Source organism: Lathyrus oleraceus, chromosome 5 (genome assembly GCF_024323335.1).
Source record: "Lathyrus oleraceus cultivar Zhongwan6 chromosome 5, CAAS_Psat_ZW6_1.0, whole genome shotgun sequence".
In the NCBI taxonomy this organism is placed as follows: domain Eukaryota; kingdom Viridiplantae; phylum Streptophyta; class Magnoliopsida; order Fabales; family Fabaceae; genus Lathyrus; species Lathyrus oleraceus.
Window position 1 is genome coordinate 641,659,348 of NC_066583.1, and position 16,969 is coordinate 641,676,316.

Here is a 16,969-nt window from a genome sequence, read left to right on the forward strand (position 1 = left end):
TTGTTTCTTGTGTCATTTTGCTTGGTTGAAGTCCTCTCAATGGAGGCAACTTATTGATGCTTTTAATTTTACAAATCCATGAAGTTTCAGTTGAACACCACATTTTTCAACTTCTGATTTCTCTTCCATGGAGATCTAGAATGAAAATGGATGGTACAGGGGTGATGTACATCACCCCAGCTTTCCAATGATATGAGGATCACTCATTTTCATCAAGTTTTAAAAACCTGCAACTCTGGCCGGAATCTCCATGCTCGCCGGAGAAGACGGTGGTGTACACCACCGTCTGTTTTCCAGTTTGAATCCCAGCTGTTGATGATGATTTCCAGATTGAATCATGGCTCTTGGATCTTATGACTTTTTTTAATTCCACATGTTACTCAGTTGACTAAGGCCTACCAAGAGCGCGCGCATGTGGAGTGTCTGATCAGCCACGTCAATTAATGAGGCTTGATCAGACGCCTCTCCTTTTTTCTGATTTTCTTAATTTCCATTTTATTTCTTTTATTCCATTAAACTTCAAAAAATCATAACTCTTTCATTTTAATTCCAAAAAATATGGGACCAATTGCATCATTTCTCTTTTTAATTCTAGTTTCTAAAAATGATTTTTAATATTTTTTATTTCATCATTTGATATTTTTTGTGAATTTTCTCTTTTCTGGTCATTTTTAATTCATTTTAAATAGTTTTTGATATTCAAAAAATACAAAAATATTTTCTCAACCTATTTGAATGATGATGGATCTATAAAAAATATTCTCATCAATTTATTAATTGATTTGAGATTTATTTGAGATTTTAGTTCAATTAGATTATTTTTATTCATTTTTAATTGATTAAAAATAGTTTCTGACTTTTAAAAATGCTGAAATTTTTTGTCAAACTTTGTTTGACCTTGTTGAATTTAGGATAAATCACTTGGACTTTTCAAAGTTGATTTGAAGTGATTTTGAAGTTTGACCTTTCTTTAATATTTTAATTCAAGTTTATTTCAAATATTAAAAATGCCAAAAATATTTTTATTGATTTCTTGATTTCCAATCTTCATCTCACTTCTGTTTTTGATTGTTTGACCATGATCCTCAATATCATTGGTCAACACTTGTTGATTGGTACATTCTATTTCATTTAATGCTCTTTATCCTTTTTATTTCCTTTTCCATTATTCATCTCCTTCTTCTTCTTTCTTTTCCTTTTGATCAATGAGTTAAAGGTTGATAAGTTAGCATTTATTAGGGAGGTTTAATCTTCCTCAATCCAAATCTAATTCATCTTGATCAAATGATCTAGTGAATGGCTTTGTATTAAGGATAAGTTGCTTGCTAAATCATGCAAAGGACTTAAACCAATACAAGATCAATTCTCTTTTTCTTTTGGCATGGCAAGTTGTTGGAACTTGGTTGACTAATCAAGACTTCTAACTTGTGTTGTTTCCTACATTATTATTGACCGACCTCAGATAGTTGTGACTTCTACATAAGTCCAATTACGATTGCTTAACATAACGCTAAATTTGCCTTATGGCACACTAACTACTAACACTAATCATTAACCATTAACATTTACTTTTTGCACTTTACATTTATGCAATTTACTATTCTTGCACATATTATTCATTTGCTTTTCCCTTTGCTCACTCGAGCACATGTTTATGTTAATGCAATTTGCCTTTTGCTCACTTGAGCACATAATTGTGTATATACTATTGTGCTTGTGTTTTGTTTTGATTGTTGTGGACCAAAATGCAAAGAATTGGACAAAATGGACTTAGACTTTAGGACTTTCCCTATACAAATTTGGAGTCAAAGAGCAACTAGGCATTGGGCCTTTAGAATGCTTAATGTTGAAAGATGACCTTGAAAGGACCAACTTCTAAACTCTCCTTGTCCATTCCTTGTTTTGTTTGCTAGAATCTTTTGATGTGTGTGTTCTTGTGCTAGGGATTCCACCTTGATTCAAATTGAGGAACCATTGCCATGAGCTTCTAAGAGATAGAGATCCAAGATACATTTGGGAGCTTTCCAAGAGTTCATTTGTTTGATTGTTGCTTGAGCTTACTATTATTTTTTTTGCATATTCCAAAGGATGGGAGCTACTTGGATCATCAATATGATATCAAGAGAGGACCTCCATTTGGGGTCTTGTTTCTTATCCCTTATCTCTTGTATGATTAGGACTTTAGTCATTCTTCTTCTTCCCTCCACTCTAACCCAAGCCAAAACTTTTGTGCAAACATTTAACACTTCTTTTCAAACATTAGAAACCTAAGCCTTATGCTTTTGATTTTCAAACTATCTTTTCATAACACTTATTTTGAATTGAACTTTTAAATCAACTTTGACCATATTTTGTAAATACTTTTCATTGGTAAATATAACCCATTCAAATACTTCTTTTGTGGTTTCAATGGCCAATCTCTTAATCAATATTTTTCATAACCTTTAGCTATTAGGTTTGAGTTATCCTTGAGGTAGATGTAATACTCACCTATATCCTTAGTGATGGACAATGAGTCTTCCATGCTTATTATAAGGTTAACCCCTCACTAGCATGTTGAAGCTATCCTCACATGGTGGATTTGTGGTTTTAGGTTGAGTTTTCTCCCTTGGATAACAAAAGACCTTAAGGCTTTTGGACCAATCAATTCGCCAACTCATTTTGAGATTTTTACCCCGAACTACGAGGTTTTGATCTTAATCTTTTTTAAGATGGTACGTAGGCAATGGGTTCATCCATCCAAACACAAAATGTAAATAAAACTTGTATATTCTCTTCTCATCTCTTCAATCATGTTTGCACAAACAATTTTTCACAAAATAACAACCTTACAACAAGTATGAAAAGGGCTCCCTAGGAGTACCTAGGATGTTTTGGGTGCTTAAAATCTTCCCATTGCATAACCAACCCCCTTACCTAGATCTCTGACTTTTTTACTAGTTTTTTATTCGATAAAACTTTTAGGTTTTTGTTCGCTTTCTAACCATTCCTTTGGATAAATAGAAGTGCGGTGGCGACTCGACTTGTATGATTTACCTTGGATTTAGTCAATATCTCTAATGGTAACGAATACCCCGCTACACCTACGTCTTCGACCATCGTTTCTCCTTCTTCGATCATCACAACTCGAAATGGAAAAATAAAACCTTTTTCTTGCTCTTCTGTAGTGAATCTTTGTCATTTTGTTTTATATTCTCTACTTTGTTCTTTTAATGAAATTTTAGGTTTTGTTGAAAATAGATTTGTTGTTGTGTTCTTTAATTTGTTCATTTATTTTCTATTTTATATGTAGATTTAATTATTGCTAGATGAATGATATGGAAGATATGATGGTCATTCAAATATGAGAGAAAATGTTTGCAAAATGGAAGGTATCTTCTTTGATTTACTGACTTTTTGTTGCTTTGAGACTTTCTGTTGATTTACTACTCTTTGTTTTTCATGCTTTCTTTTGCCTCACTTAGATTTTCAACTTTCCTTATTAAAAATTCATGATTGATTGTTGCTAAAATGCTCATAACATTTTTTTTAAGAAAGTTGATGCAAGCTCTATGTGGTTAGCTTCCAGATTGTGAAATTTGGGTTTTTTTTTTGCGGAATTTATCTGTAGGTAGGAAATAGATATTCAGTGCTTACTAAATTTATTTATAATTTTTTTCTTTTATTTTTTGTGTGTGTGTTTTTGATATTGTTTTCTCCAATGTGATTGACTTATTTTGTGATAGGATACTGACAATGATAAAGTTATAAGCATCAAGATAATTTTGACTCTATGCGTGGAGCTTAATGAGTTATGACATGTGTCACGACGGGGGAAAAATTGAGATTTAAGTTATTGATTAACTTAACTCAGAAAAGACAACAGTCGCCACCATACTTTATTATATTCCAAAAGGAATGAGAAAAAAGTCGAACAAAAACCACAAAAAGGTAAAAAAAAAAATAATCTGGATACGGGGGTTGGTTATTCAAGGGGAAGGTATTAACACCTCTCACATCTATGATACTCCATAAGAACCTTTTGCAAATTTGTGTTTATGAAAAAGCTGAGTTTTTTGTTGATTGATTTTAATTTAAAAAGACATTTTTGAAATTGCTACCCATAAGTATGAGGAACTGACATTTGCATAATCTTGATAAGGAGAACTTTTACTTGTATTTTCTTACAAGCACGTCTCAATATTCAAGTGGAAAATGTCAATCATTTCTCAACATATTGTAGAAGTATAGTGGTTTGCATCACTACAAGAATAGACTAATATCCAATCTTTTCAAAAAAAGGCTCTTAAAGGAAAGTGTACAAAGGCACAAAAAGAAGTTTGATGAGGTTTGTCCTTTTTTAGGAGTTTGAAAAAAGTTTAAGTATGCTTAGTTGTTTTAGAATTTATTGAGAAAAAGATTTTTTGGATCACTTGACAAAGTCAAGGTTTATTAAAAAAAGGTGTAAAGTTTGAAAACAAGAGGTTTCTTGAAATAGGGGAAAGTTTTGAAAATTGAAGAAGTGGGAAGGAGATGAAGAAATTATCCTAAAGCATAAAGTAAATAGCATGGAATAAAAGGTCTCACTATAAGATAGCCTAAGAGAAAGTATTTGTGTGTGCAAGTGGACTAACCACAAGATGGAGCAAATATTTGACATTGGTCAAAATAAGCATTTATTTCCTTTTGGATTAAGTCACGAGATGAATAAGCACATGATCAGATGAATATCAAAGGATCCAGATGAACAACAAAGCCACCAATAAACGTTGAAGTCTTGAATTGAATACCAAAGGGTCTAGAAGGATCACAAAGTCTCAAATACCACTCCAAGCAAGGGAAAACACTAAGTCCTGAGGTCCAAAGTCCCAAATACTCCTCAAGCAAAAGACAATAACATAAAGTCCATAAGATCAAATTAAAGTTTTTAAAGGTTTTATCCATCTTGTCATGTTTTTGTTCTTTTGAAATAAGAAAGCAAACCAAGCAAAATGTAAAAGACAATAATGTAAATGACATGAATTTAAAGTGCATAAAGTAAATGTTAGGAGGTTAGATGTAACAAGTTAGTGATCAAGAGACAAGCAATGTACGTGGCAATCATGTTAGAGTGTTGATACAAAATCAAACTCTTAAGGCATAGAGCATAATTGTCCAAAACTCAAAGAAGAAAGAAGAGAATAAACGGCAAAATGAAAACAAGCTGAAGTGTTTGACTTATAATCCAATATCAAACAAGTCAAAGGACTAAAACATATGGCACAGCCTAAGTATCATCTATCACTAACTCAAAGTGTCAAAAATATGACCAAATGATCACCTATAAACATATTGAATTAGAGAAGATTGAATCAACCTAAGAGACCATCTATGGGTGACTTGAAATGTAAAAGCATTGATCAACCAAGTCAACAACTCAAGCTCAAACATCAAGTTGCACAAAATGAATAAAAATGGATTAAAAAAGGAAATTAAAGAGAAAATTCAAATCAAGCACCAAAACATAAAATAATTAGTTGAGGAAATTATAAGATGTCAAGAAAAATATGAATAATTAGATCTCAAAAGTTGGATGCAAAAATATTTTAAAATGATCAAAAATAAAGTGAATAATGAAAATTAAATGTAAAAGAGAGGAAAATATAAATTAAAATGCAAAAATGATTTTAAAAATTATGCAAAAAATATATGTGATGTAAAATATTGTTAGGGATTTTCTATAAAAAAATTGGAGCAAAAATGACTTAAGGATCATTAAAAATTAAATGAGAAAATAAAAGGAAAAATAAAATGAAAAATAAAATAAAGTGTAATTAAAAGATGGCGCCAACGGCTACTTTTTAAAAAAAACGTGTGGCAAGATTTGATTGTCCAGGTTTGAATGTTTAGCACAAAACGCGCGCATTAGCCTCATCTTCAACCTTGAGTTGATTTTGCAAGCTTCATAAACTTGGAGTTTTAAGCTCAAACAATATGCGTTTAAGCATCAACATCCATCATCGTTCATGTATCTTTGCTTCAGAGCCATTGATTGGCTCTAAGCAAAGATGATTTTCCCAGAACACGAAGAACCCTAGTTCTTCAAAGTAAAATTAAATGACTAATATGCAATATAAATTCAAGGTAGTTGAGGGCTTTTGATCAGTGAATCAAGATAAATACACTGGTAACTTGTTTGCTCGGAAATGTAACTCGTATCTACCTTTCCCGTTGAAGCTTTAGAGGTCAATAATGGTGGATTTGGAAGTCAGGTTCCAAGCAGTTTCAAGCCACGACAATGCTTCAGTCAACTTTAGAAGGTGTCGATGAGTGATTCTGGGAAAAGATTTAAAGCTAAAATAGCTTGAATCAAGGAAATGGTTAACTGGTTTTTTGAGGTATCGGGTTCAAATGGTTTTAGGGTTTCTTTGGCTATCAAAGCTTGTTCATGAAGGCAAATGCTTCCTCTATTTATAGGAAATTAAGTGAGGTCATGATACGTGTGAAATGAAGGAAAACTCGTGTGAATTAGGTAAGAACTTTGATGATTTTCCAAGTGTGTGAGAGTGAGGGTGAAATGCGTGAATTAGCACTTGAAACAAGTCATTTTGTGTTTTTTCAGATGCGTTATAGGTCCTCAAATGAGTTGCACATGTGAAGATGGTCCCAAATTGAAAATGGCATGAAATTTGTTACTTGAAAGTTGCGCGAGAAGTAGAGTCCATGGTACCATGTTGAAGCTTAGGCCAAATGAAATTCACTCGTGTGTTTTGAGATATTCTTCGTGCCAAATAATCTCCTCATAGTGAAGAATAAAATACAAAAGGAATCAAATCAAAAAGATGCTTGAGTTGAAAATGGCATGGATGGAAAGTTAGGGCCGTGACCTGAAATTCTAGGCCAATCATTAGGTCGACCAGGTCTTGGGCCTACTTTTGTGCATACATGGGCATCTTGGAAAATTCCAAAATTGATGGACTTAGAGGTAAAATTGATGATTGACCATTGAAGAAAAGTTGTTGAGGAGTCAAAATGTGACATTTGGCTCAAGGTAGATCCCAAAAATGTTGAGAAATGAGAGAGCTATGGTGTTTGGACCAAGTGACATGTCATACTTGATTTTAGGTCAACCAAACTTGTACCAACTTATGATTTCTTGCCATTTCTTGCATCCAAAGGCCCAATGATGAACACTTTAATACCAAATGAAGGAAACTTGATTATCCTTTGAAAAATCTTGATGATTGCTTTAAAATTAGATGGTTATGGCATGGAAATAAACACATGAACCATACTTGAATCAACTTTGAAAACATGCACCAAGTTTGAACTTCTCTTGATCAAGTGATGATGAATGAAGCTTGACACGAATGTGACTTAAGATTATAGGTCATGCCTTGAAGTAAAAGCTCTTATGGACCACTTGTTGATCAAACTTTGACCTTGGGAATCAAAACCCTAATTTAGAAGCCAAACTTGACCCTTTGATTCCAAGTCCCTACCTTGTATAATAAGAAAAATAAAACAACATATATTTTTTTATTTTGAATTAAGGTTATCAAAATTAGAATCCGAGCAAGTAAAAAGGTAAAAATAAAACACAAAGGGTGCTTTATGATATCCCACAAAGGTAAACCCAAAGAGGTGAAGGTTAGGAGGATACCATGCTTGTGATCTTTGTTGAAATGTAAATGACATGATAGGTGAAATCTTATGAGTAAAATTAGGGTATGACAGTTACCCCTATTTAAGTTTCTTCTATCCAGAGATATAAAGATTGGAAATATTCGTACTGACAGGATTGAAGAGGCTTAAATACATAAAACCTGATTTTTAACCCTAAGATGTTGCACCATGCTTATGATATGAATGCAAATGCTCGGACTCCGCAAGGAAAACGCTGCGGTAGACACATTGTGCACAAACGAACTGCAAATCTAATACTGCTTGAGAAAAACTTGAAGGGAGTCTGATAAGGAGACAAAACTCACTAGGGAGCAACTCAACACCACAAAGGCATATGCTAAGGAGCAGACAAAAGCACAAACACAAGCAAAAGAGATAGCAAATGACAGTGGAAGACTCCACTAAGAGATATGCAGCAAGGAAAAACACTAAACTTAATGAGGGATAAACCCTGAGTAAAACAGTCGAGAAATGAATTACTACCAACTCATGGTTGAAGACAGTAAACAAGATCTAAACATACTACCAACTAATAGATGAAGGCAGTACAAGATTTGAATTGATAACAAACTTCCCATGACTTCTAGTCTTTAACTTGGAACATGTCTCAGTTTATTCTTTAACCAAGTCTTCCACCTGGAAAGGATAACAAACCTCTCATGACTTCCGGTCTTCATCCTGGAACGGGTCTCAATTTCTTCTTTAACCAAGTCTTCCACCTAGAAAGTGTAACAAACTTCCCATGACTTCCGATCTTCAACCTATAACTGGTCTTAGTTTCTTCTTTAACCAAGCCTTCCACCTGGAAAGGGTAACAAACCTCTCATGACTTCCGGTCTTCAACCTAGAACGGGTCTCGATTTCTTCTTTAACCAAGTATTCCACCTGGAAAGGATAAAAAACCTCCAACGACTTCCAGTTTTCAACCCGGAACAGTCTTCACTTGCTAGAGATTTAAACTCAAAAGATTATACCTTTAAACATAATCAATTCTACTTTCGATTAACCAAACATACACTCCACATCATTAGAATTGCTTTTATATCTTTCAAAATAGAAATAAAACATACACTAAAACACATGCTTGATAATCATATGTCAGTTGGATTTTACTGGTGTGAATATTAATCACATTAATTTCACCATTTCAATTATATTTCTAATGAAATACATCAAACACCAATATTTCAATTATATTTCTAATGAAATACATTTCGTTGGTTGTTGATCTATAATATATCATCTTGTTAATTATTGATCTATAATGTATTATATTGTTGAGATCTATAATGTATCACTTTCAAACATTACACATTTTTAAATATTTAAGAGATTAATTTTTTTTATCTTTTTTAAATCAGTGAAATAAAAGAATTTCCTTTAAAAAAAGTTAATTTATAATAAATTTTTTAATTAGCCGATGGAAGTAAGATTAGCATTAATTGCTTAGTTCTCTTGACTTGACAGTTGAAGTTGAGGAAAGAAGAGAGAGGGAAACAAACATCCAAAAGATTAAACAAAGAAATCCAAGTGAATGAGATTATAGGGTTTTAGGGTTTTTCGACGAGTTTGAATTTCGACCGATAATGGCTCTAACAAGCGTGAAAATGTCTGAAGAAGTTTGGTTAACTTGCGCAACTCATGGATTCACCACTGAATCGGAAGAAATCATGGGTCTTCTCCTTGGCGACATCGAGGTATAGTCTTTTTTTCCTTCTCAAATTCTTGATTTTTATTTTCCCCAATTTGCTTCACAATGTTGAATTGAATTCGTTAAATTCTTCATTTTTATTTTCCCCAATTTGCTTTTTCACACTGTTGAATTGAATCCGTTAAGTTCTTGATTTTTATTTTCCCCAATTTGCTTTTTCACAATGTTGAACTGAATTCGTTAAATTCTTGATTTAGCATTCGAAAAATGGGGCTGTGACTGCATTGATATGGGGAGCATCTCCTCAAACAAGGTCTGATCGGAGAAAAGATCGTGTTGAAACTAAGCCTGAACAGTTGGCTGCTGCTTCAGCTCTTGCTGATATATCCTTTTTCTTTTGATTCACTATTTACTTGTTTTATGTATAGTGTTATTGCATATTAGATCTAAAATCGATTTAGTGCATTGATTTAACTTTGCAATGCTATTTGTTTTTTTGGTAATTTCTTGTTCTTGGTGATGTTTAAGGATTGCCATGGTTGGTTGTTTGTGTCTTTAACTTCATAGCACAGAATGACTGTTTCAGCTGGAAGAATAACTAGGGTGATAGGCTGGTACCATTCACATCCTCATATTACTGTTTTGCCTTCACATGTTGGTAAGTACTTTTGGGCAACCCATTTCTCATTGTTTGATAGTTTTCTTGTGTGCTTAATATAATGTTTCATTGTTTGAGTTGTCCTTGTTTAGAGCGGATAACTGAAGTTACTGAGTCATCTGTTAGGAATTTGTGAAATGGAAGATGTTATATAGTATTTTATCTCTTATAGAGGATATTGTTCATGTGGACTTTAGAAATGAGAGAATTGGTAATAGGAAATAGATCAAAATATATATGAAAATGGTGTTTACCGTTTATTGATAAGAAACCTATTACATTCAAAGTATTTGAGAGACCTTGTTATCTCCCTCTCTAAATTCCTATCCAAAACAAACTCAAGTTTTCTTACCTATTATTTATTGTTTATTATCTCACCCTCTAACTAACTCGATAACAAACGGGGTTACCTATCATTTGACTGAGAAATTATATGAAGACTGTTAAGTGTACTTTCATTGAAATAAACAAATTATTCACACGTCTGTGACTGGTAGTATGGTATTTAATAGTTACATGTTACTTATTCATATGCACCTCAGACACCTCTCCGCAAACCACAGAATAATACCATGGGTTCTACTGTAACTGCTCTGACTGGCTCAACTTGAGCACTTTGCCTCACGCCACATGCAACTATCATTTTTCTATATCTTCTATATATACTTCTCACTTTTTGTATTTAAGGTATATGATAATATGATTACCGACGCTAGAGATAAAAAATGAGGTTTTCTTACATAGTTTTTGAGTTCTGATCATACATGAACAGTAAGTTTAAGTTACCCAGAGAGGCCTCCATGAATTAAGTTGAAAGGATTTTTTTTTATCAAATTTAAAATTTAAAATTTTTGTAAAGTTGTTCTCGCTAATCATGTCAATAAATTTTGGCTTCTTGCCCTTTCTTTCATTGTATTCACTTGTATATATAATACAATCATCATTACAGCTATTAATGACTAATATCACCTAATTCCTAATTTATTCAGGTTAAATAGGAGTTACAAATATATACAATTATTATTAGGCTAATTCTAAGCATCACATCAAAGGAAATAATATCATTGACTAACATCCCCCTCAAATTGATGTGTCTGATCAAGAAGCATCAGTTTGTACAGTAGAAATTGGTGGCGAGGATGAGGAACATCTTTCGTAAAGATATCCACAAGTTGAAATTGTGAGCTGACATGAGAAAGAGATATAACATGATCATCGAGAGCCTCGCGAATGGAGTGACATTCTACCTCAATATGCTTACCTCGCTCATGAAAAACCGGATTAGAAGCAAGCTGAATGGCTCAAGAAATCAAAGCAGAACCAAGAAACATGCACCAACCAAAAATAAACCTTCTAGTGTCTGGACAACCTGCCCATTTCATATCACTATAGGCCAATAAAGTAAGAGACGAATTGGAAGGGAAAATTAAACCTCGATTAGAGGTACCTTTCACGTAACGAATGGTACGCCGAACAACTGTCAAGTGAAGGTGGCGAGAAGTGTGCATGAATTGACTAACTTGTTGTGTATCGCAAAGGAAATATTTGGACGTATAGTAGTCAAATAGTTAAGACTACCCACCAATTGGCGATACTTCAGAGGATCAGGGAAGAAATCACCTTTGTCACAGTGGTATTTTAACATTTACTTAAAGAGGAATATCCATTGGGACAGCAGAGTGAAGGCCAACCATAAATATTAAATCTTCAGTATATTTGTGTTGATTGACAAAATCACCTCGGAGTTAGAGGGAACATGCAAGCCCAAGAAGTAATGAACAACCTAGATCTTTCATATGAAAGGCAGCTTGGAGCGGCTCTTTAAGTCTCTGAATATATGCTTGATCTGATCCTGTAATGGCCATGTCGTCAACATAAATAATAAGAAGAACAATGCCAACATCCGTGTGATGAATAAATAAAGTATCATATAAATATCTTCCGCCAAGTCACCATGAAGGAAGACATTCTTTACATCCATTTGATGAATGGACCATCCTTTAGAAGCTGCAATAAAAAGGATACGTTCTAACTGTAGTCGTTTTAGCTACATGTACGGAGGTCTCATAATAATCCACTCCATATTCTTATTTGTTGCCTAAAGCAACAAGTCGAGCTTTGAAACGATCAAGGGAGTCATCTCGATTGAGTTGCAACCAATGGGTTTAGTAGTAGGTGGACAAGGAACAATATCTCAAGTATAATTCACTTGAAGTGTTTGCAACTCTTCTTGCATTGCCTTTACCCACCGTGAGTCTTTAGTTGCCTGTGAATAATTTAGTTGCCTGTCAATAATTTTTGTATTGAAAACACAAAATCTCCTTTTCTTTCTCTGTCAACATGATGAATACCACAACAAACCACAAAAAGCAGAGAACCTAGTAATAGCAAGAATGAGGCGAAACAAGGGCGAAACAAAAACAGACAAGGCAAGGAAAAAACATGAACCTAACACAAGGGCTGAAACAGACCGTGAACCAAGAATACAGAAGACCAAGATTGTTGTTAAACACACTTGGTTTTCAACTACAAAAGCTAGCTCAAAGGGTGAGGTTGCCCTCACATATTCAAACAAATTCCAATAACACAAATACCAACTTCAACACTCACCCTCACGCCTAGCGTGAGCCTGAGTCAAATGCCCACATTGCAGTCCTAAATCTGGCTCTGTCGCTCTGATACCATGTCAATAAGTTCTGGCTTCTTGCCCTTTCTTTCATTGTATTCACTTATTCACTTGTATCTATAATACAATCATCATTACAACTATTAATGACTAATATCTCCTAATTTCTAATTCTAAACATCACATTAAAGGAAATAATATCATTGACTAACAAATCATACACGTGCATATGCTCTAGACTCCTCTCCCTCAAAAGTCTTGGATATGTCTGCATACGTGTACCCCTTTAATAACTTGGCAGTAAAATTGTTAAAAAGTTGGAGTAGAAAGGATACACAAAGTTTATTTATTTATTTTTATTTACATGACAACTTGTCTTTTTTCTTCATGTTTAATTCAAAGCAACAGTGTATAATATGCATCCTTATTATTTTGTAGATGTGCGGACTCAAGCAATGTATCAACTTCTTGATTCTGGATTTATTGGGTTGATTTTTTCTTGTTACAACGAAGATGCAAACAAGGTTGGTCACGAACACATGATCATTGTGAGACGTCTTGTATTCTATACGCTCACCAATTTTAACAACAAATAGCTGTGAACTGTATACAGGTAGGAAGAATTCAAGTAATTGCTTTCCAGTCATCTGATGGGAAGCAGAATAACATGTCAAGACCCATACCTCTGTCTCCTGTAAATAGAAGCTCTATTATTAATATTGATTCATCACCAAGTACCTCAGAGAATGTACCAACAAGATCTAGTTACTTCAAGGCAGATAATTCAGAGCAAGACACTGGTGATTCAAGAAATGCGGGTACTAGTAAGGTATACATTATCTTATATCAAATAGATTTAACACCCAGTGTATTGCATTTTGTGGTTGAAGAACAGACAGCAGTTTGAAAATGTAGATTACAGTTGAACACAGAATTACATAATATGTTGCAACCTATACAAGCTGTAGGGGCTGCGTGTTTGTTGAACAAAACAACCCTTGACACTTTCTAATCTATATTTTTCTGAGTGAAGTTCTTATTCAAGGTTAAGCCAATTTTGCCTATTATACTGGCTTTTATATACATCTTTTTGTTGATACAGTGGGTGAGGTTGATCTTATGGAGATGAGTTCAGCCCCTTAAGGCTGCCCTACCTGTATAATTGTTCTTGTAATTTTCTGTCCAGGATAAAAGTAATTAGTTTTGTGTGTGTGTGTGTTTAAATTTATGCAACTAAATTTTTTGCTAGGGTGGGGGGAGATCTTCAGAATTGGGGAATTTCTTCGCTAATGCTGATGCTAACTATCAGGGGAGTGGAAAAGATGAAGGAAACTATCTTCTCACCAATTCAGACACCGTCGGATTTGATGATCCCATGGATATGTCAGAAAGTATGCAGGAAGCTATGCACCGTTCAAATTTGGACACAAGGTATAGAATATAGATGAGTATGTGCTTGACCACTTTGTTCTTTATCCAACCAACAAATAAAGCCTGTTTTTGGGATTTGGATTTATTTTATCCCGTACACATAAGGGAGCATGGTGGCTGTTGTTTTGCATCTGAAGCCCAATCCCAGGGGACTGGGTGATAAATGTCTGGATAGCTGTAATGTACTTGCCATTGGAGACAAATTAGGAAGAGTAAGGGGAAGGCGCTGATATCCCTTCTTATTGTAAAAATTGTCACATGTATGTATGAACATAATCTCTAACCTGTCTTAAGCTCCCCTCTGTGCCCCTCAGTCTGATTCTGCTACCTTTGCGTATGAAGCTTTCTTGGGCACAGTTCCATTGTTCCACCAAGTCCATATGACATGCCTATAATAACACTACACTGTAAATTTTCCATTAAGAAATATACTCGTGCTGAGAGACAGGTATTCTGTGTGTGCTTTTTGACATATTTCTTAGTTAAATTTTGAATGACATATGGAAGTTAATTACTGTTGAAAATCCCTTAAATATAAATGAGAATTTCATTTTTCTATATTCATTGTATTATGTTTGTTCAGTTATACCATGTCTAGTCTTTTCTGAGTCTAACCTTTTGGGTTTTAAAATAACACATGTTACGTGTTTGGTGGCAGTGGTGCAGAGTATGTAAGAAAAGAAATTCCCCTCTATGTTTTGCCATCCTTGTCTCTTATCAACCTTGATTCACCGCTGTCATCATATACGGATCTGCAGCATGTACTATTTGAAGAGGAGCGAACCGCATATAATCAAGCCATCTTACAAAATACAAGGTGATATTTGATAAACTATATACACTCACTCTCAGTACATATATGAAATTTTATTGAAACATTCTTTGTACTTTGTAGGGACGGGAAAGCGCATCCACTCACTTTCATACACCACACTTCAACTTATCAAGCTTCCTTATGCAAGTTGATTGAATATTGGTCAGAGCAAGATGTCCATTTGTTTTATCTCTCTTTTTTATTGGTTTGTTCTCTTTCATTAAAGAATTACTACTTTTTGATACAGTTTAAGTCCTGCAATAAACGCACTTCAAGATCGACTCAGGGAGAATGAAATTCGGGTATATATATATATATCATCTTTTCTAAGTTCATCCGTAATTGATTTTCTCGGACCATATTGTCAGTTTCTTAATCGAGGTTGTATATATTTCAGTTTCTTTTTTGCTTTAATCCTCTGAAATTGTATTTCAAACTCTTTTACTTTTATTTATAGAAAGACCCTAATTTAGATTCAGAAAAATCAGCACAAACTTGGCTAGCCTCTTCTTCTATCATGTACCCAGCAAATTTGAGATTTCTGGGTCTTCCAATGCTATTCAACATTTGTTCAATCATATCTTCACTGATTCTTGCACATATGTTTTTGACTTACAGTTAGCAGTTCTGAGTGAAGAAGCCAAGAGTATGGAGGTGGAGGTGTCTACGTCTAGAGGGACTGAAGCAAGTTTGGGATCTCCCCGTCGAATTGCATCTCCTGCACAACAAGGAAGTTTGTCTCCTCGTCAGAGAAACTCACAGGGTTCAGGTGAATCTCTTGGTTCGAAAAGTGTACCTAGTCCTAGTAGCCGGAGCAGAAGAGGATAGTGACATTGAGTTCTCTTTGGATGTACTGCTTCAAACGACATGACAAATGATGATTAGTGATGATTTTGCTAGAGCGATGCATACATAGAATGTACATGGTAATGGTATTACGCCTCGCAAAGTTTGGTAGGTTGAAAATGATGCTAAATGAAATATTTTGCTAGTTGGAGTCGTTTACCTGTGTACAATAGTGAATGGTGAATTGGTCATTCTATTCTTGTAAGAACAAATTGAAACGATCAATTACATTCATGGTTGGTTTAGAGGCTTGTCAAAATTAAACAAGACTATACGGGATGGTTATCAAATTAAATTGACAAGATAAATTTGATAATCTAAAACAAATCAATTAAGTTTAGTTGAATAATTAATGTCATTCATAGAGATTGAATGACACACTCATTTTATAACAAAATCACTTCATCGTAGAAACACCTTCATTCTTGCCAAAAAGAACCGCGGACATATTAAATTCTGAATTTTAATCTTTGGATAAATCTCGCATTTGATTTGGATGCATTTCTTCACAAGATGGTTAAAAATGGGGTGAATTTAGATATCAAAATTTGGACAAACACCAAGATAATATTTGCATCTATCGATTGCAATGTAATTTTAAAGAAAATTTTCATTATTAATAAAATATACACATTTTAAAATTATATCCACAATATACTATAATCGTTAAAAAGATTGTATTGTCAAACAAAATATTGATAAATCATACATCAATGTTCATAAAATACAACAAATCATATAAATTAAAATCCATAATATCTAAATACAAATTAAAATATCACTATTGAGTATATCTAACGCTTCTGTTCTTCCCTTGCTTTCTATAGTGCAATAGATGCAGTGCCTGTTCTTCCCCCACTTTCTATAGTACAATAGATTAAGTGTCTGTTAATTGCTTGTAGAGTGACCTTCTCAGAAGTACCTTCTTGAAACTTGTCCCTAGCTACAGACTCTTCAAATAACAACTATACAATAACATATTGATAGTACATTCACGACATGGTCCACCCTGACATGTTTCTCATTTAGTATCTCTCGATAAGCTCTATACAATAACATATTGATAGTACATTCACGACATGGTCCACCCTGACATGTTTCTCATTTAGTATCTCTCGATAAGCTGATCTAGAGGATATTCTTATGCATTTGGTGTCATGTAAGGATGAAACACTCTATAAAATCAGTGGATGTAATCGTATAATGTACTCCATGGACGGGGAGCTGACACATTGCGTACATCCTTTGACATCAAATGCTCATGGTATTCCGCAAATATCATATCCATATCTCTCCGAA

At 34.0% G+C, this 16,969-nt stretch overlaps 1 protein-coding gene across 2 annotated transcripts; it reads left to right on the plus strand.

Moving 5' to 3' along the window:
• Window positions 1-9,064: 9,064 nt before the first annotated feature.
• LOC127087549 (uncharacterized) lies at window positions 9,065-15,915 on the plus strand. 2 transcript variants are annotated; one of them, XM_051028446.1, is made up of 10 exons: window positions 9,065-9,341; window positions 9,553-9,678; window positions 9,866-9,953; window positions 13,018-13,103; window positions 13,193-13,408; window positions 13,829-14,010; window positions 14,669-14,827; window positions 14,906-14,986; window positions 15,072-15,126; window positions 15,443-15,915. In XM_051028446.1, the coding sequence occupies exons 1-10, from the start codon at window positions 9,231-9,233 to the stop codon at window positions 15,650-15,652; spliced, it is 1,314 nt and encodes a 437-aa protein (XP_050884403.1). In that variant the 5' UTR covers window positions 9,065-9,230; the 3' UTR covers window positions 15,653-15,915. The 2 variants fall into 2 exon arrangements, with proteins under 2 accessions (XP_050884403.1, XP_050884404.1); XM_051028447.1 differs by having other exon boundaries at window positions 13,889-14,010.
• The last annotated feature ends 1,054 nt before the right edge of the window (window positions 15,916-16,969 follow it).